A 19607-nucleotide genomic window follows, 5' to 3' on the forward strand; every position below is an offset into this window, starting at 1 on the left:
ATGTACATCCGAATGTGGAGGAGGCTTTTCCGTTTGATGCTGAATGTTGGCAGCTGCTCGCCGCTCTCTGTCCTGTCGGAGCTGAAGGGGGAGCTGTCCGCTCTTTACTGCTGAAACTTAAACTCCTCCTCCTGCCCGCCCATCTACCTGCTTCTATTTTATTTCTATCTTAATAAAGAGGCTTTTTAATGTCATTTCCCACTGTCTGCTTCATGTTTGTGCTCCATTATCAAAAACAATGGAAATCAAAATCAACCCTGACCATCAGAGGCCGCTGTGTCCTTCTGGAGCACATTCTTTGGTTAATCCGGGTTAACTGCGGTGGCAAACCGGGCCAGTGGAGACAAGACGCCCACATCGGAGTCTTCGTCCACAAACTTTCATCTCAAAGACAGATTTTCAAAGAGCATGCGGTGAATAGAGCTTTTACTGTTTCGTGACTTGATGATTGCATTAGTTTGAATTTCTTTGAACCTTGGAAAATAAAAGTTATGCTACTGTGAATATATTAATCTCAGGTGATTTTAACTTTTGACCCTCACACTTCACCTTAGATTAACAAAGAATAAAATATTAGACTATTGTAAAACAAACCAGCAGGTACACCAGGTGATTTTGGTGTCATGTGACTGAGTTGAACTAAGAAGGCGAACCCCGGTGTAGTTGGCACACTGTCTGAATTAAATTTTGTTAAAAGCACAGTGAACTGGCTTTACTGGACCCCAAACTGGTTCCTTTAGCGGTTTAAGTGTGAGAAGCAGAGTTCAGAGTGAACAGAGTGTGGCGGTTTGAGTCACGTCCTCCCCCGCCTCAGGGCACGGCGAGGCGTGCTGCAGCCTGCATGCTGACACAGACCTTGCCTCCCCTTTGTCTCCTCTGCTGCTTTCAAGGACTCTTTGCTGTCTCAAAGCCACTTTTGATGGTTCTCTTCCAAAAGAAGTCACATGATCACCTGTGCAGTCAGAGACGGTCGGATGACCTCAGAGTTCATCTGTGCGCTCTGCTTTTATTCACACATCAACTGATGTGTTTTCACTCCGCTGCTGCTGTGTTTCGTGTCAATAAAGCTTCTTCGAATATGAAAGACTCAAACTCCTCCCCCTCCACCTGAAACCAGCTGAGACAAGGACGAGCGAGGTGGGGGAGGGAGAAAGACACGGTAGGAGGAGAAAGAAGAGGAGCAGCAGAGAGAGAGAGTCAGTCCAAGGAGGAGAACAACAGCAGGAACCGACTCACCTGGACTTCGCAGCCAGGTGAGCATGTGTGTGTTATGAGTTAAATTAACTGATTCTCTACAGGCTGCATTATCTCGTTCTAGATAACGGCATCTGTCAAATACCAGCACTGTGGCTTAAAAGTTCTACAGTTCTTTACAGAACCCGGTTCTTAAGCTTGCATGAGGACCTTTACCTTAACTGTGAATAACTTGTTGGTATCAGCAGTCTGATTATGTATAAATATTTTGTTTCTGTAAATGATCCAGGTTTGGGTTCTCAGTAGAACTCTTATGAGACAGAAAACAGGAGGAGAACCCTCGCAAAGGTTCCTCATGGTACTATAACCCCCTGTAGTTCCGGGTGATTCTGTGTTCGTATAAAAGTGTTCTTTACAGAACCTTGGAAAGAAACCTGCAAAAAGAAGAACTCTGCAGAGACAGTTCAGGTGGAAAGTGTTCCACTCTGAAACTTTTACCTAAGAACAACCTTCACTCGACTCCGGGGTCTGTTTTGTTCTGCAGAGGCTCAGTCTGCTGGTTTGTCCTTATTCAGTCCTTATGCAGCTTTAAAGACTCAGAACACACATGTTAAATCAGACAATATTTGAATGGAGTTTGGTTGAAGCAAAGAAAAAATTCTATTTAAAGTTTGGCCTCACACCTGACTCTGTGTGTTTGTGTGTGTGTGTCTGTCTGGTGGGGTAAACTGATCTTCATGAATGGTGGTTCGGTGTGGAAGTGTAACTGACCTGTGAACAGCTGTGTGTGTCTCTGATGGTACACTTCCGACTCTGACTAAAAAAACACACTAACACACACACGGCCAATGAAGAACCATCAGTTAACCCAGTATGCAGGAAGCCAGAGGGGTTCGAACCTGGAAATTCATATCGTGAGGCAACCATGCTAACAGCTATAGTGTTTGGTTGCTCTTCGTTGTTGCTGAGGAGCTTCAGAGGTGAGTGGGTGTGAATCGGTGGAGATGTCTCAGTGTTTTCCTCCTGCTTTCACTGCAGACTTTGAAATATCCAGGCTTTTACACTTGGAGACAAACAACCACTCACACCTGTGGGCAATCTAGAGTCACCAGTTAACCTAAACCAACTAACTGCATGTGTTTGGACTGTGGGAGGAAGCCGCTGTGAGGCTACAATGCTGGCCACGCAAAAGTAAAGAATCTAAAATAAAATACAAGAAAATAATGACAGTTATTAAAAACAGCTGAGTAGGATATATCTTTTAAAGATGTCCAAAAAGTGTTCAAAACCAACAACAGACTGTTACAGAAACTGGAAACACTGCAGGGATGTAAACAGCTTACTGTGTTTGTTGGGAGCAGTGATGGTTATAAAGTATTGAAACAAGTGCAAAAATACAGCTCATAAGGTGGAAACTGAGTTTCACGTTTTTAATGACCCTTAAAGTGAATCTGTACTGTGAGCGGCTTCATCCTGCAGCTCTGTGTCAGCTCGGTGAGGATCTTCAGGAAGAGTTCTTCAGGCTTCTTCTTTGGATGTTTCTGCCTTTTGTTCTATGTCAGGATGATCTCACACTGCTTCAATTATGGTGAGGTCCGGCTCTGGTAGAGTTCTGGTAGAGTTTAAAGAACTGCAGTGTGTTTGGATCACTCCCATGCTGAAAAAGGAAACTGCTGTCAGTCAGATGTTTCCAGATTTTCCTGCATGGTGGATCAGACTCTGTAATTCATCAGTTTATCAAAGATCTCCAACACCACTGACTGACCTGCAGATGAAACTATGACAGAGCCTCTACCGTATCCACAGATGGCTGCAGACTCTGTGAAAATGGTCAGGTACAAGGACTGAACATGAGTGAAAAAGCAGCCAAAGTCCAAAGAAAAACTTTGAAAGACTCAGAAGGCGGGATTCTTGCTCATTAGCACTAAAACGTCAAGGAAGCCAAAAAAGCAAAATATGAGGAAATGAGGGGCATGTCGACTTCTGCACAGTACAATAGTCAGTGCAGTTTAACTTTCTTTCATTCCAAATGGTAAAGGTTTATATCGTTTTGTTTGAGTTCATCATTTTTATGGTGCTGTTTAGATTTAATCTTCTTTATTTGCCTTTGTTTTATATTTAATATTTTTATCACTGTTTTTATAAATTAGTATGCTACATTTTATTTTCATTAAGGTTTTTCTGTTAATTTTATATTTCTTTTATTTTTGTTTATTTATTTTTTCTTTTCTTTATATTAAATTTTATATACATAACATTATTTTTTATTGTATTTTTGGTGTAGTTTAATTTCACTTTTTATGATTTGTTTTAATTATACTTTTTAAGTTTTAAAGAAATATTATTTCATTGTTTTAGTTTATTTGAAATATTTTCTTAAATGTGTAAAACTTTTAATTTAACATTTTAATAATTTTTCTTTAGTTTGTTTTTATTTTTATTTATTTTAATTTCATAAATGAGTTGTGAGCATTAACATATACAAATTATACTTTTTAAAGAAGTCGGTAGCATTAAAGTTGTGCTCGAACATGCCTACATGGGTCACCTGACTTCTTGCTGTGATCTCTCATTGTTCCTGCAGCCACTCGGGGGCGCTGTCTCTGGTAAGCCTGCCTGTGCGTGGGGATGAGTGAAGTTTCAGTCAGACGAGGCGCCGTGGTGGAACTGTCTGGTCATGTAAAGACAGTTTCCTCAGGTATGTCAGCGAGCCGGCCACACCCTGAAAACACAGCTGCTAAAAACAGCTGGAATCAAACCAGCATCAACAAAGGCTTCGTTCACACATCTGCAAACAGCATTTTCCTCCAATTCAGGGTGAGGTGTGCACACAGAGAATATCACAGGGTTCAAAGGTCACGGGGATTCCCAGAAACAGTAAAACGGTAACTGCGCAAACATTCTGGACAGCTTACGAGGCCAAAGGTGAGCAGGAAACAGTCAGCTGACTCTCACTGGAGGTAAACTCATGAAGGAAGAAGAGATGCCGCTGAAAGCTGAAGCTGATTTTACCCATAAGACACCAGGATTCTTCTAACGCGTACATGGAGAAGCAGCAGCTGTTCGGGCTGGTGCAGAAATCAAAATGTTAATATTCACGGAGAGGTATTTACATTTTATAAATGGGATTACATCGATTGTTTTGAACCCTTTCATCAAACGCAGGATGAAAGCTTCCAGAAAGAGCAACCCCTATAGGAGAACATGTATTAGAATGTATTTAGTTTCTGTGGTGCTGCCCCTTGGGAGGCTGTGGGAAGATGGACAATCCAAGCCAAGTGGGTCATGACAGAGCTCCACAGTGGAATAATGGGGAGTTTATATTCTCCATTTGTATTTTGCTTACGATGTGGCGGAGACCACACAGCTCTGGAGTCACCCCTCCCTTCTTTATACCTGCAGACAGTGTGTCTGTATCTCTCAGCCATCTTCAGGAAGTGTTCTCCAGACTTGTTGGAAGACAAACTTCTTCTGTGGATGCTTCAGTAATGCTGAGCCCAGGCTGGGTGGAGGCCGGTTCACTAACCTGACACAGTGACAACATCTGATTGGAGGAGTGCTCTGCTGCTATGGAAATGTTTAAATTAAATTGCAAGCTACACACACACACACACACACACACACACACACACACACACACACACAGGTGAAACGCTGCCCCCGGGTGGTGAAAGCTTTACAAATATAGATGTGATGGCCTCCAGTTTAAATGTGCCCCTCTGTGAACAACAGCCACAGATAACAGTATGAATAAAGTTTTTTCTAAAGGTGCGTCACAGAATTTAAAACAGAAAACTATTCAGTTTTATTGATATATCACAAATTCATAACAACAGTATCTCAGGGTACTTTATATTGTAAGGTAAAGACCAATAATACAGATACAGAGAGCTCACCCCCTATGAGCAAGCACTTTGCAGACAGTGGGAAAGAAAAAATCCCTTTTAACAGGAAGAAACCTCCGGCAGAACCAGGCTCAGAGACGGACGGGGGACAGGACAAAGACATGCTGTGGAAGTGAGCCAGAGATTAATAACAAGTATGATTCAGTGCAGAGAGGTCTATAAACACATGGTGAGTTAAGAAGAAACACCCACTGCATCATGGGAATCCCCACGCAGCCTACACCTATTGCAGCATAACTAAGGGAGTATTCTGGGTCACCTGATCTAGCCCTAACTATATGCTTAGCAAAAAGGAAAGTTTGAAGCCTAATCTTAAAAGTAGAGATAGTGTCTGTCTCCTGAATTCAAACTGGAAGCTGGTTCCACAGAAGAGGGGCCTGAAGACTGAAGGATCTTCCTCCCATTCTACTTTTAAATACTCAAACAAGCCACCTGTACAGGTTGGTAAGCCCTGTCTGTGTATGTACTGGGTCAACCATTGGCTCCACCCCTTGCCTGAAACATAAACAGCTGGAAGGTGAAAGCTGATTAACAGCTCCTCCTCCCCCTGTTTGCTGAGAGGGTGCGGAGGAGGATGTGGAGCAATCTCATCCGGTCAGTCAGAGGAGGAGAATAGATGATGATGATGATATTTGATGAAGAGGAGGAGGAGCAGGCTCTGTGCCTCATCATCTCTCTTGTTCCCTTCAGGCTGAGGTGGAGTCATCTGATCAGCAGCAGACCGGACCCGGTTTTACCTGAGGTGGAGAGACACCAACTCACACACAGGTGAGACAGGTGTGTGTGTGTGTGTGTGTGTGTGTGTGTGTGTGTGTGTGTGTGTGTGTGTGTGTGTGTGTGTGTGTGAGCGCTTTGGCTTTCAGACCATTTGTGGACGCTGTGCTCGGTCCTCACTGGTGTGATGTGTGATGAAGATGAAACTGGTGACACGTTTCAGTTGTTCATCCAGGTATGATGAAGGCTGCACACACACCCTGCTTATTCTTCAATTCAAACTTTATTAGCACAAATGTAAAAGAATGCATCAATGAAAACAAACGTGACATAAAATAATTTTTATAGTAGCAGAGTGTATTATTATTGCTGTTGTTTAATAATGATGATGCAATTTAACACAGTTAAACACTGAGTATGAATCCTTGTCCCCGGTTGGGAGTTTACATCCATAACACATAAATATAATTACCAGAAAAATTTAAAAAACTTAAAACCGCAACAGTCTAAGAACCAAATCTACAATAAACACACACTAACCAGGAGAACAGAACTACAATGAAATATATTTAAAGTGCATATAACTACCATGTGAGAGGTTTAATACGTGCCCATGCTCCGCTGTAAACAAGGTTACTGTTGAATTTCACTTCCCACAGCTCATTTCATTCAAATTCTTATTGTTTAATTTTATTTTAGTTCTTAACAGTTTTCATGCTCCATCCATCCATTCATCCACCCACCGACCAATCCACCCATCCATTCATCATCATCCACCCATCCATCGATCCATCCACCCACCCACCCACCCACCAATCCATCCATCCAACCATCCACCAATCCATCCATTCACCACCCACTAATCCATCCACCCATCCATCATCATCCATCCATTCATCCACCCATCCATCCACCCACCAACCAATCTATCTATCTATCCATCCATCCATCCATCCATCCATCCACTGACCAATCCACCCATTCATCCATCCATCCATCCATCCATCCATCCATCCACCCACTGACCAATCCATCCATCCATCCATCCATCCATCCATCCACCACCCACCCACCAGCCAATCCGACCACCCATCTATCCATCAATCCATACATCCATCACCCATTCCACAGAGGGGACTCCACCCTTCCATGGCCACTGAGTTGGAGATGCTAATTTTCATTCCAGCATCTTCACACTGAACTGTAAACTGCCCCATAATGAGCTCGAGGCGATAGCCTGTAGCAGAACAGACATCCTGAAGTCACCAAAGTCTTCACCTTCACCTCCATTCATTTACTGCACCAGAATTTTTGTCCATTAAGTTAATTCGTTCATTAGTCTTTTTAGTTATCAAGTTGTAGAGGGCATTCATCTGGATGAACATCTCAGAAGATCAGATTAGGTTTTGGAATAAAAACACCTGAACCAGAGCCCTGTGGGAATCTGAGTTTCACCAGTACTTCATCAGTGCTTCCCCAGTACTTCATCAGTACTTCCTGATACTTCTGTATTGACAAATTGTCCTTTTGGCTAGGCGTTCAGTGCAGAAAACTTTCATATTTTGTTTTGTTTTGTTGAAAAGGGTTGTCCTTCATTTATATTTCAACCTAAACTCTGAAACTCTCACATTAGATCACATCTTCTTAAGATATGACAATGATGTCACCAAACAGGATTTCTATTTTCCTTCTTGTCAGAGCTGGGCTACAGGAGGATGTTTGTGTGACTGCTTTAAATACTCTTAAAATCTTTATGTTCAGTAAATTTGAGCTTGGGATTGAAAACCAGTACTAAATACTAAAAACCATAAAATCTTTTTTTTATTCAGTAAGTTGATTGTAAAGGGTTCTAGTGGACAAACACACAGAGACTTTTCTATAAGATGATTATGTCTCAGGCACAGAAGGACATTAAACTGCATCTGTCTGAATGTGCAGGTATGGTTTCTGCTGCCTCACCAGGTGATGTGGCAAAACATACATGACTGCCTAATGAGCATAGAGCTGGCAGCTGGCCAGCGACCGATGTCAAAACATCTATTTTGTTTCACAGGAAACATGTTTTGTTTTTGTTTTGGTTGTAGTTAATGATCATAACCTTGGCATGCAGGAACTAATCCACAGATCAGATTGCTGTGACACAAGAATCCAGATTAATGTTGGATTAACCTGAAAGCTGAGTCACATCAACACCAACGCTCTGATGACACAGACACCACAGTTTCATGTAAAACAAAAGCACGACCCTAACCTCCCAGGCCATAACTCTGTGGCTTTTTTTCACTTTTAGATTATAAATTACAATCAACCAACCACTTTATTAGGTATAGCTTTCTAATTAACTGGTTGGAGATCCTTTTTCCTTCAGAGCTGCTTTGACTCTTCATGGTTCAGATTTACAAGCTCAACAGGCACCTGGTGTGGTCTTCTGCTGCTGTAGCCCATCTGCTTCAAGGTTCAGAGATGCTGTTCTGCAGTCCTTGATTGTAACAAGTGTTTATGTGACCTCCTGTTTTCTCTGTTCCAGACCTTCTCTGTAAACTCAGAGATGGTTGGTGGGAAAATCCCAGCAGGTTGGTGGATTCTGAAACAACTACGCTATATTCAAAGTGACTTAGGTCACCTTTCTTCATCATTCTGATGCTCAGTGTGAATGCCAGCAGGTTGTGTTGATCATGCCTAAATACCATGATGGTTGGCGATGCATATGCACTAATAACGATCGTATGAACCCAGTGCCGTGGATGATGAGCGTATGCAAACTATACAGAGTCATGGGAGCAGACTTATAAGCAGTTGTTTTGAATGTGAAGTTCAGATGGATGGTAAATGTAAACCTTTAGTTCAGGTTTTTCTTACTAGAATGTGCTGAACGTTTAAGCCTGGAACAGTTGCCCACCAAAATAAAAGCATGCTGTGTTTAGTAACGGTTACAGGAGCACTGGATTCATTCTAAACAACAAAGCCTGATTTAAAAATACAGACTGAGCTGATAATCACAGCTCCGAGCTGGTGGCCCGTGAGCGCCTCAGAAAATGTCAGTTTTTGTTGTTCTGAATAAAGTTTCAGCAAATCAAAACTGCAGAGTGACTCAGAGTCAGTTTCAGGTCAGCGCCCTTTTACTCATGCAGCCAGGTGAGATTGCCACCTGGGCTGTTTGGTCGGTTTCTGAGAGGGAGGGTGAGGTCATGTGACTCTGCTCAGGTGACTCACCTGAGCAGGAATAGGAGCTGTCAGTGCTCTGTCTCCCTGAGTGTGAATGTTTGTAAGATGTCCATCATGTCGGCGTCTGATTACCAGTATTGTTGTTGTTGTTTCCCTCAGCTCTCACTACCTGGCTGGTGCCACTGCATCTACGCCTCGGTACTGATGTTCCGGCGCAGGAAGAAGCACAGGCTGGAGATCTCGGCGCCACAGGACTTCCAGCACCGCGTCCACACGTCTTTTGACGTCACCTCAGGATGCTACGTGGGGCTGCCACCGCAGTGGCAGAGCGTCATCGACACGCTGAAGAGGCCACGCCCCCTGGTAGACCCCTCCAGGATCACCAATGTTGAACTAGGACCCAAAAAGGTGGGATGGATCATTTCAATAATCTCTCAAGGCTGCTGTAAATGTAATGGACCTGTGTCTGATGATCAGGTACCGACGCCAGCACGATGGCGGATCAGTCGATTGTATCGATCGCGTATTTGCGTGCGCTGGTCCAAGCGGTGCGTCTCATTGAACATCAGAAAGCTGATGAAGAAGCTGATTTATTGATGAGCAGCGACATTAACGACAATCACAGCTTTCTGCGCAGATCAGAACCAATCCCAAGTACCTTCAGGAACTTTCCCAGAGTCTCGGGTCCTTCACAGTGACTGTGGTTCCTCGTCATGGATCACCATGTAAAAACGTCTTTACTGTATCAATACTTCCTCGGGCAGTAGCGGTTTTAGATACGGGCGACACGGGCGGTTGCCCGGGGCGGCATCGTGATGGGGGGCGGCATCACGGGCATCGGCAAAAAAAAAAAAAAAAAAGCTCGTACTCATGCTACCCCGACGGCAGCCAGCGCATATTGGGAATGGCATAGGCACCGATCGGTTTTCTATCGCCCATTTGCGGAGAGTAAGGGCGCCCTCCGTTTGCAAGGTGCGCCTGCTGCTTGCGGCACAGGGAGGAGAGGGCGGGGCGGCGGGGGATTCTCTGGCTGTCTGGAGCAGCATCTAATAACCAACTCGCAAAATAAAACAAAATAAAAACAAAACAACAAACACGAAAACACCGGACATTATGATACAGACTTATAATTTGCACCGATGTTTTTTCGAAATTCTATACGCGAAAAGTGAGCGCGAGAGCCCTCGGTGCGCCTGCTCGCTGCTGAAGTCAAAGTAAACTTTATTGTCATCTCCGCTACATACAGTCCAGCATATAGAGAGACGAGACGACGAGGCTCCAGTTACAGCAGTGCAAATAAACGAACAATAAATATAGTAGAGTAAGAAAATAAATATACACTTTAGGACTCGGGGTAAAGGGATCAATAACAATTTATAATTTACAGTTTGAGGATTTAAAGTCTCACACATAACCCGTCGAAAGGGGAGGGGAGCCTGCTTCTTCCAAATAGAGCACATTTCATTCATAATGTTGTAAATCCAGACCATTATGTATTCATGATTTGAATCCTGGGTTGTGTGAAATCTCAGAAATGCACCCTAGACAAAGTTAATCTGTGAACTAAGGTGTAGGTCTGTTAGGTTATGTTGTGGTGATCCTCTGGTTGAGGGATGGGTGTTCATACTGGAGTGCAAAATTAAAACCAATGGAAGATGGACAAGAAAAGTTCAAACCATCAGGTGCTCAGTTTAGAAAAAAGAGAAAAGAAGAGGAGAAGAAACGAACAAAAGATACAGGTAAGCAGATGTGTCATTGGATAATGGCAGGTCATCGTGAAACAATCAGAATCAGAATACTTTATTAATCCCTAAGGAAACAATGTGGGTTACAGTTGCTCCAAGAAGAAATGGTAAAAATAGTAACAGTAACAAACTAAACTCCAAACAATACATTATGTTACAGATTTTAATATCAATTAGTCATTGTCAATTGTTGATTTGTCCTGTTCTCATTGTATGACGAATTATGATGGCTGTTTGGTAGCTGTTTGCATACTATGCATACTCTCTCTCTCTTCATATGTGTGTGTGGACAACAGTTTTATGTTGATGTACAATCCTTAACATGTTTTGTGTGTGTGTGTGTGTGTATGTGTGTGTGTGGGGGGGGGCAGAGAGAGTGTTCGCCCAGGGCGCCAAACAGGCTAGGACCGCCACTGTCCTCGGGCATCGGTTTAGCTCAGTGGGATGAGCAGGAGACCATATGCCATATGGCTGACAGCGAATGGCATTTAAAACAAAGGAATCTGAATCTTTCAGCTGCACCACAAACACAAACTGTAAATCTGAGAATAAACTTCCTGATTCCTTCTGTCTGCAGCAGCAGTCTGAAACAAGGTGTTTAATCTTTAGTTTAATTTGATTAGTACCAACTCAAAACTCTGCAGTACTTGGAGTTTTTTTTCTTCTTTAATATTGTAGCTGTAGTTTATCACCGAGTACTCATGTATTATATACCTGTATCACCCGCAGTTTACGCTAAGCTTACCTGGTAAACTAATAAAACTAATGTAAACATGAAATCGTCAGTCATTGTTTTTGTTCTCTGGTGGATAAAACTTCTTGTTAAAATGATGCTGATGCATACATGTAAACATGAATACATAAACAGGCGAGCAACTGTGTACTCACCCATCCCATTTTAAAGGGTTTAAAGGGCAGGCTCACAACATCACCGTCTCATCTGTTTATTTAGTTGATTACTAAACATTGATTTTAAATGGCATTTCATATTTTCAAACCAAAAATACTACTACTGCTGCTACTAGTAATACTACTACTTCTACTACTACTACTACTACTACTACTACTACTAATAATAATAATAATAATAATATGAAAAGTTGAAAAATGCTTCAGCAGATGATTTTGGTAGAAATCATCGTTTTTTATGTATCCAAACAATAATTTTTATTTGTTTTTCTCTTGGCGATCACCTCAGGTATCTTACAGATTTAAGGGTCATGGTATTATTAATATTATTATTATCATTATTATTATTATAATCATTATTATTTGTAATAGTAGTAGTAGTAGTAGTAGTAGTGGCAGCAGCAGCAGTACTAGTAGCTGTAGTATAGTGCTCAGAGTTCAGGATGAGTTCTCTGTCCTGCCACCAAGAGAGTTTCGGATGATGTGAGAGTACCAAGAAGGTGTTTGTGTATCTGGACTGAGGAAAGAGGACGAGGAGACTAGGTGGTGGAATAAGGAAGTACAGAAGGTATTCAAAAGAAGATATTAGCAAAGTAAAAGGGGGAGAGTCAGAGAGATGAAGGAAGTAGGCAGATGTACAGCAAAGAGAAAAAAGAATGGGCTTATAGTGAGCTGTACGTAAGGAGGACAGAGTGAGTAAGAGCAGAAATGTGCTAACGACTGAAGGACAGATGGACAGTTAGTGAGGGCCTCAGGAATTGCAGAAAATTAGTAAGGAGGAAGCGAAGGCAGTGATGAAGAGTGGAAAGGAGGTTGGTCCAAATGACGCACCTGTGCAGGTATGGGGAGGTCTAGGAGAGGGCGGTGGGTGGTGAGAGGATGATGAAAATGAAGAACAAATCTACCGGGTCTGAGAACATGGTGATGTGCAGTACAGAGGGATGAAGCTGATGATACCATGAAGACACAGGAACGAGGTGTCCAAGGTTAAATCGATAGGTGAACAAGCAGCAGTGTGCATTCATGCTGAGGAAGAGCTCTGCACATGTGATGTTTGCTCTGAGAGGGTCGATGGAGAAGGTCAGGAGGAGCTTCACTGAGTCTTTGTGGATCAGGGAAAGCAGATGATTGGCTGCTAAGAGAGGACATGTGGTCCTGTGAGGAAGTCTGTGAGGGTAGTGCAGCGGTGCGGTGGTGCTCCGAGCCGCTGGAGTTACTTTGATTTGTTTTGGTTTCTTCTGCAGACCATCATTCGCGGCAGCTTCATCGGCCATGGAGACTACATCAGTCATGTGATCTCTGAGATGACTCGTCTGTCCGTCAGCAGTTCCAATTCTCTGCGCCGGAGCAGTCCGTCGGCACGGAAACGTGCCCGATCGATGGGCCGGCTGGGAGAACTGGCCGAGGACGAGTCGTACCAGTATGAGGAGCTAAGTCGCCGTGGCGGGAGTGTGAAAAGTGGTGGGAGCTCTACCTACTGGCAGGACCGGATACGACAGGTGCGCAGCGACAGCAGCAGCCCCAAACTGAACGGGGCCCTGCAGAGAGCCAAGTCTACCTGCCAGGTGGATTCCTCGTCTGAAACCACACCCCTTAAACTAGACAAACCTCAGAGGACAGGTGAACCAAGTGGACTGTACGCCCGCAGTGAGGGGGCGGAACTAAGAAATAGGACAGCTTCCTACACTGTGGAGACCGATAGGCACCAGGTGAGGCTAAGACCAGCTGTGGGTCACCTGCCTGACCTGCTGTTCTCATCCAGAGAAAATTCAAGAAGACCGCATTCGTCCTATGACCTCCAGGTGAGACTCAGTGTTTGGATCACTTCCACTATTTTAACAAATTCATTAGAATGAGTCTGCTGAGGACAGACCAAACCATGTGAAGCTACACGGGCTAGCATCAACACATCTGATTAGAACAAGTATAGGAAATGGCTCGATACAAAATGCAGATATATTACCTTAGGATAAATACAGACTATAGAAATGTAAACAGCTAGCCTAGCCTGACCTGAACAGGAAAAAACTGCTAGCACAGAGTAGCATAGAAAGGGGAAACACCTGAAGCTTTAACTCAGTGTCTCTTTTTTTCTCCATCAGCTGGCCTCACCCTCCTCCCGTCTCCTGCCCCCTCCTAACAGCACCAGCAGTCCCATCATCACAGGTAGAGCTGTATTTCAGAGGCTGCCTCGCCCATCCTCTGCCTTGAATGCTCCTATCAAATCTCCAAACCTAACAACTGAGGACAGCCCCTCCCAGCCCCGCCCTTCCCCAACCGGCTCCCCAGGTCACGCAGTCGCCTCCAACCAGCAGGCGGGGTCCGACGGCGGTCCTCCAAAGGTGACCCATGAGCAGTTCAAGGAGGCACTGCAGATGGTGGTGGACCCTGGCGACCCGAGGATGACTTTGGAGAACTTTGTGAAGATTGGAGAGGGGTCCACAGGCGTGGTTTGCATCGCCCGGGAAAAGTACAGTGGGCGACAGGTGGCTGTGAAGATGATGGACCTCAGGAAGCAGCAACGGCGAGAGCTGCTCTTTAATGAGGTACAGGTGTGGTGAGGTGGGCGAAGATCTACCTGTTTGCAGTTCGACTGATCTTCATTTCATATGTCTCAGGTGGTGATCATGAGGGACTACCGGCACCAGAATGTGGTGGAGATGTACCGTAGCGCTCTAGTGGAGGATGAGCTGTGGGTCATCATGGAGTACCTGCAAGGTGGCGCTCTAACCCACATCGTCAGTGAGACCAGGTGAGCTGGAAGTCTCTCAGGTGTGTCGTCTGGGAGATGTTCTCTGTGTTCATGGGGCGATCGTGGCTCAAGAGTTGGGAGTTCGTCTTGTAATTGGAAGGATGCTGGTTCGAGCCCCGGCTCCGACAGTCTTGGTCGTTGTGTCCTTGGGCAAGACACTTTACCCGTTGCCTACTGTTTGGTGGTCAGAGGGCCTGGTGGCGCCAGTGTCCGGCAGCCTTGCCTCTGTCAGTGTGCCTCAGGGCAGCTGTGACTACAATGTAGCTTGCCATCACCAGTGTGTGAATGGGTGGATGACTGAATCCACCCCTTGGTCCATAGGGACTAAGTAAAGCGCTATACAAATACAGGCCATTTACCATGATGTTTCTTTGTGTTTCAGGTTGAATGAGGAGCAGATAGCGACGGTCTGTGAGGGGGTCCTGCAGGCGCTGTCTTACCTGCACTCTCAGGGCGTGATCCACCGAGACATCAAGAGCGACTCCATCCTGCTCACCCTGGATGGGAGGGTAACACCCTTCTTCTTCGTGACATCTTTGACATCGTTCATTTACAGAACCCTGAAGTCTTTTACTTCTTAAAAATTAAACCTGGATTATCAACTGATACAGAGAATTCACACAAACTTGTGTTTATCACATAATGAGTACCCTAAATCCAAAAATGCCTAATGAGGACCATCTCTATCTTTTTAAAGTTTGACATTGACATTACAGTTTCTAAAATATTATAAATTATAAATACTAAAAAATACTAAAATAATTAAAGACTATTTATAATCTCAAAGACAGACATGTACCAATACATGTCTGTCTTTGTCTGATTGATAAGAGGTTTCTAATAATTTTCATTAGAGTTTGTATGACTGCCAGTACTACTTTACAGTAAAGAAAACAACTCCTGCTGGTCACCAGGATCAGGCATCTTTTTTCCAGATTATTTAGGTTATTAGCTAGTCAAAACTCAAATGCCAACAAACTCAATAAACTGATCTGCAAGGCCAGTAAAATGTGTTATCCAAGTTAAAATGGCCATGAAACATTACATTATAAAAGCCAGTCTAAATCATGAAGCCCTGATGTCAACTGTCATTGATGTAACTGTGAAGCTGGATTCAAGCTGGAAGTTAAAATTTTTTAGAACATGTTCAGAGTCTAAGGGTCATTTTTGTGCAGCCCCTGGCTTCAACAATGAGTTTATGTTAAAAACAGTGATATACTGTCCATTTTCACTCTCTGTGTTATCAGCAGTCAGTGGTTCTTTGTTGTTTGGCTAGCTGCAATGAAATAGGAAATCCACTTGTTAGTTGTCAGAGGTTGCAGAACACTTTATTAATAAGGACAGGGTGGAGGAGAACCTGTTTAAGTAACCAGATGGACAATCTGGAGTCCGACACTCGTCTCGTTTCCTCGTCTGGACAGGTGTACCGCGCTGTGCAATCAGCTGGCGTCAGCACAAAACTGCTGACTGATTTTTAGTTTCAGCGTCCTTATTTTCCTCTGAGTTATCAGTTCTGTCACTAGTTAGCTAACATAAACTAATGTGAGTCTATTAGCTGCAACCAACCTAGTGACATCATATTCTGTACTGACAGAAGATGGCGCTAAACACATTCTAAAGTTAAACATGTATACCTTAAATCCAGCTTCACAGATAGTTACATTTGGCAGTATATGAGAGCAGGGCTCAGTGGTGTACATTATACATGTGGTGTTTCATGTCCACTTAAAGGACAGTGCTGGAAAACACCTCCCAGCCAATCCATGATGCACTAGCCAGTCACAGTAGCATCCTCGGTGAGACACTGAGTTTACCCACAATGCACCACTGAACGACACAGGTAATCATTCCTGCCTGTGGATATCTCTGTACAACTCCTCCATCTAAAGCACCGTACACAGTCCAATACCTGCACACCTTAAATACCTGCACACCCTCTGCAGAGAAAATAACCGCCAGTATGAGGGACACCTCAACTTGAACTCTATCTATATTTAATTTTGTGTATATTAGAGCTATTTGGTAATATAATATTTTGCATTATTTCATGACCTTTAACTTGTTAGTTTTGTCCTTGCTGTCTTGGAGAAACTGTGACCACATCATTTCCTCTGGGATTAATAAAGTATTCAGATCCTGATAACAGTGACTAATCAAGCCTCAGTCAGATATGACTGAAATACTGCTGAGTATCGGTCACACAAACAGCTGGAAAATGATTCTCAGAGGTTTTCTGTTAGTAAATCTATGAAATTCCTTCTTGGGTCCTGCTGCAGATCAAACTGTCCGACTTTGGTTTCTGCGCTCAGATCAGCAAAGAAGTCCCAAAGAGAAAGTCTCTGGTCGGGACCCCATACTGGATGGCTCCTGAGGTGATCGCCAAAACGCCGTATGGCACCGAGGTAAAGACGAGCACATGAGGGATGTTCCTGCCAAATAATTTAATGAGTCGATTAAACCGGTGGAAAAAAGCTGGATAAGTCTTAGGATAAGTCTTAGAGTTAAACAAAAGTCCAAACCTCAGTTTGAACAAGGTTAAACAAATATCACATTTATATTTACAGCAACTGATACTCACAGTTCTCATTAACCAATCACAGTTTCACATGAAAACTAAAAAAAAAAAACATCAAATAGTTAAGTTTCCAGGTCTTATTTCAAATTAAAATGGTAAAAAAATGGCCTGTATTTGTATAGCGCTTTACTTAGTCCCTATGGACTCCAAAGCGCTTTACACTACATTCAGTCATCCACCCATTCACACACACAAATTGAAAGCATGCCTTTGAGGTCTGACCATTTCCTGTTTTCAGGTGGACATCTGGTCTCTGGGAATCATGGTGGTGGAGATGGTTGATGGAGAGCCACCGTATTTCAGTGACACACCCATCACTGCAATGAAGAAGCTGCGAGACGAAACAGCGCCAAGCGTCAAGAACGTCCAGCGGGTCAGACACACACACTTAGTTTTATTTTTATATGGAGTGAGGACCCGAGGCCTGAACATGCTTTGAGGACCAACAGACATACATATAAGGGTCCTTCTAAATTTTATCTTTTCATGTAAGTTAAATCTGAAAACACAAAATCAGATTTTTTCTGAACATCAGTTACAAAAATGCTAACATGCTAACCAGCTAGCTGATGGTCGTGGGCCCAGATTAGTTGTAGCATTTGATGATGATGTAATCATTCATCCTGACAGTCGCTGATGATGTCACTGTGTTTGTGTCCAGGTGTCTCCCGTGTTGAAGGACTTCCTGGGCTGCATGTTGACCCGCGACACGCTGCAGAGGAGCAGCGCCACCGACCTGCTGGAGCACCCGTTCATGCTGCAGGCTGGCTCAACGCGCTGCCTTGTTCCTCTGGTGGAGCAGCACCGCAAACGCATGTCACTCTGCTGAACACCCGAGACCTATCTGAAGAGGTTCGCCCGAACCCAACCCTGATTCCTCCGAAGACATCTGAGACTCAGCTGGGAGACTCTTATTGTGGCTCGGTTGCGCATCAGCTCATCTCTGCTTGGCCAGACTTGCTGAACAGCTGTTGGTGCTGCTCTGGGGCGAGTGTTTTTAAAATGGAGAATTTAAACTTTAGAACATTTCAGGCTCCTACATGTTTTCAAAGATCCTAGTTTATACAGCATTTCAGTAATTTTACAGCTGACGTCAAACCTTTAAAACACAGCTGAATAATAATGATCAGCTCAGAGCTGTGGGTGCAGAACAGCTTCAAACAAACGAGTGAAAACGTTTCGTTTCAGCAGAGCCAGAGATGATCCTCTGGCTACAAGAAGTTTCTCTCTGTATCAGAGCCAATAAACAACCAATAAATTGATCAATGCTGCCCAGCAGAGATCAGCAGAGGGTCAGCTCTGGATTTAAAGCTCTTCATCGGGAAAATGTTTTACCCCGTGAGGTTGATGATGATGAGCTCTTCCTCCCGTCGATCGGTTTATTTTGAAGCTTTGCACAGTTTCAATGTGACTTTGCACAAAAGATGCAGATTAAATCTTTTTATTTAACCTTTCTGTCTTTTCCCATTTGTCTCTTTGTTGAGTCCTATAAATATTTTTAATAAATGGAAAAATGGATCCTGACACAGAGAAAACACCATCACAGCCAAACGTCTGGCTGCTCCCTCACAAAGTCCAAACTTGACCTGTTACTGATGTTAACTCTTTAGGTGGGAAATCTAGATGATTTCTAAATTTAAAACGGGGACATGACGTGCGTGTTAATCCAGTTACGTTAAAACATCATAACAAGAATCAAAATGAGAAAATTACAAAGATTGTTGCTTTAATTCAAAAAAACACAAAGTTGTTTTTTTTAAATAACAGCTCATCACTGTTTTGCTTTGAGTGGTTTAATTCAGCTTTTTTATTACTAAAAACGAAATAAAGTCCAAGATTTTTATTTTAACAACAGCCAAGTCTTAAAAATTCCTCTTTTTCCAAACAGATTTCAGTTTAACAGGCAAACAGCCACAGAGTCCTGAAATACTTCCCAGCAGCTCGAGCCTGGCGCCCTGCTCTCAGGTTTTAGAACCTTTTGACATGCTCCTCATGAGGGCATAAGAGATGTCAGATGCCACTCAGCTTCCTCAATGATTAGCTCCTGTCCAAAGACAAAAGTCTGCACTCATTGATTTACAGGTGTGTGTTTGAGCTCAGAGACCTGCAGGACCCCAACCAGCTCTGAGAGAACAGCCTATCAGATCATCCACACACGTGTGTGTGTGTGTGTGTGTGTGTGTGTCTGTATGTGTATCACGCTGCTTTCTTCACTTCAACTGTTTCTTTTTAAATTCTGGTTGTTTCTTTTTGTCGACACTAACTTTAATATATTTCATGAGGCCAGTTTAATATCTTCACACTTTCAGGTGTGTGACAGCTGTGGGCAGGTGTGGTATACACAGGTAATCACAGGTAGAAGATGATCCTGGTCTCTAAATGCAGGTGCTGGTTTCTGCTCCTCAGATTGAGCCTTGGGCCTTAAAATGCAGTTCTGAATATTCACGTGCAAACCTGCTGCACTGATGACGTTCTCAGAGATGCTGAATCATAATTAAAAGGCCACAGACTATGTGGTAAGTTCTGTACCTAAAACTTAAAATCCGAGTCTTTGGAGTTTAACGTTTTATCACTTTTAGACAAATAAAAGTTAGAAATGTTCAGATTTGATTAAAAGCATCCAAAGTTTATATGCTCAGTGGCTGAAA

At 43.4% G+C, this 19607-nt stretch overlaps 1 protein-coding gene across 3 annotated transcripts; it reads left to right on the forward strand.

Moving 5' to 3' along the window:
* The first annotated feature begins 1127 nt into the window (after positions 1-1127).
* On the forward strand, positions 1128-18414 carry LOC116330496 (serine/threonine-protein kinase PAK 6-like). Of its 3 annotated transcripts, XM_031752845.2 has the most exons (11): positions 1128-1253; positions 3779-3892; positions 5790-5867; positions 9138-9386; positions 12877-13434; positions 13735-14178; positions 14251-14384; positions 14767-14893; positions 16661-16786; positions 17198-17332; positions 17621-18414. In XM_031752845.2, the coding sequence occupies exons 4-11, from the start codon at positions 9183-9185 to the stop codon at positions 17786-17788; spliced, it is 1896 nt and encodes a 631-aa protein (XP_031608705.2). In that variant the 5' UTR covers positions 1128-1253; positions 3779-3892; positions 5790-5867; positions 9138-9182; the 3' UTR covers positions 17789-18414. The 3 variants fall into 3 exon arrangements, with proteins under 3 accessions (XP_031608705.2, XP_031608703.2, XP_031608704.2); XM_031752843.2 differs by lacking the exons at positions 1128-1253; positions 3779-3892; positions 5790-5867 and adding an exon at positions 5986-6048; XM_031752844.2 differs by lacking the exons at positions 1128-1253; positions 3779-3892; positions 5790-5867 and adding an exon at positions 5986-6048 and having other exon boundaries at positions 16694-16786.
* Positions 18415-19607: the final 1193 nt, after the last annotated feature.

This window comes from Oreochromis aureus, linkage group 15 (genome assembly GCF_013358895.1).
Source record: "Oreochromis aureus strain Israel breed Guangdong linkage group 15, ZZ_aureus, whole genome shotgun sequence".
In the NCBI taxonomy this organism is placed as follows: domain Eukaryota; kingdom Metazoa; phylum Chordata; class Actinopteri; order Cichliformes; family Cichlidae; genus Oreochromis; species Oreochromis aureus.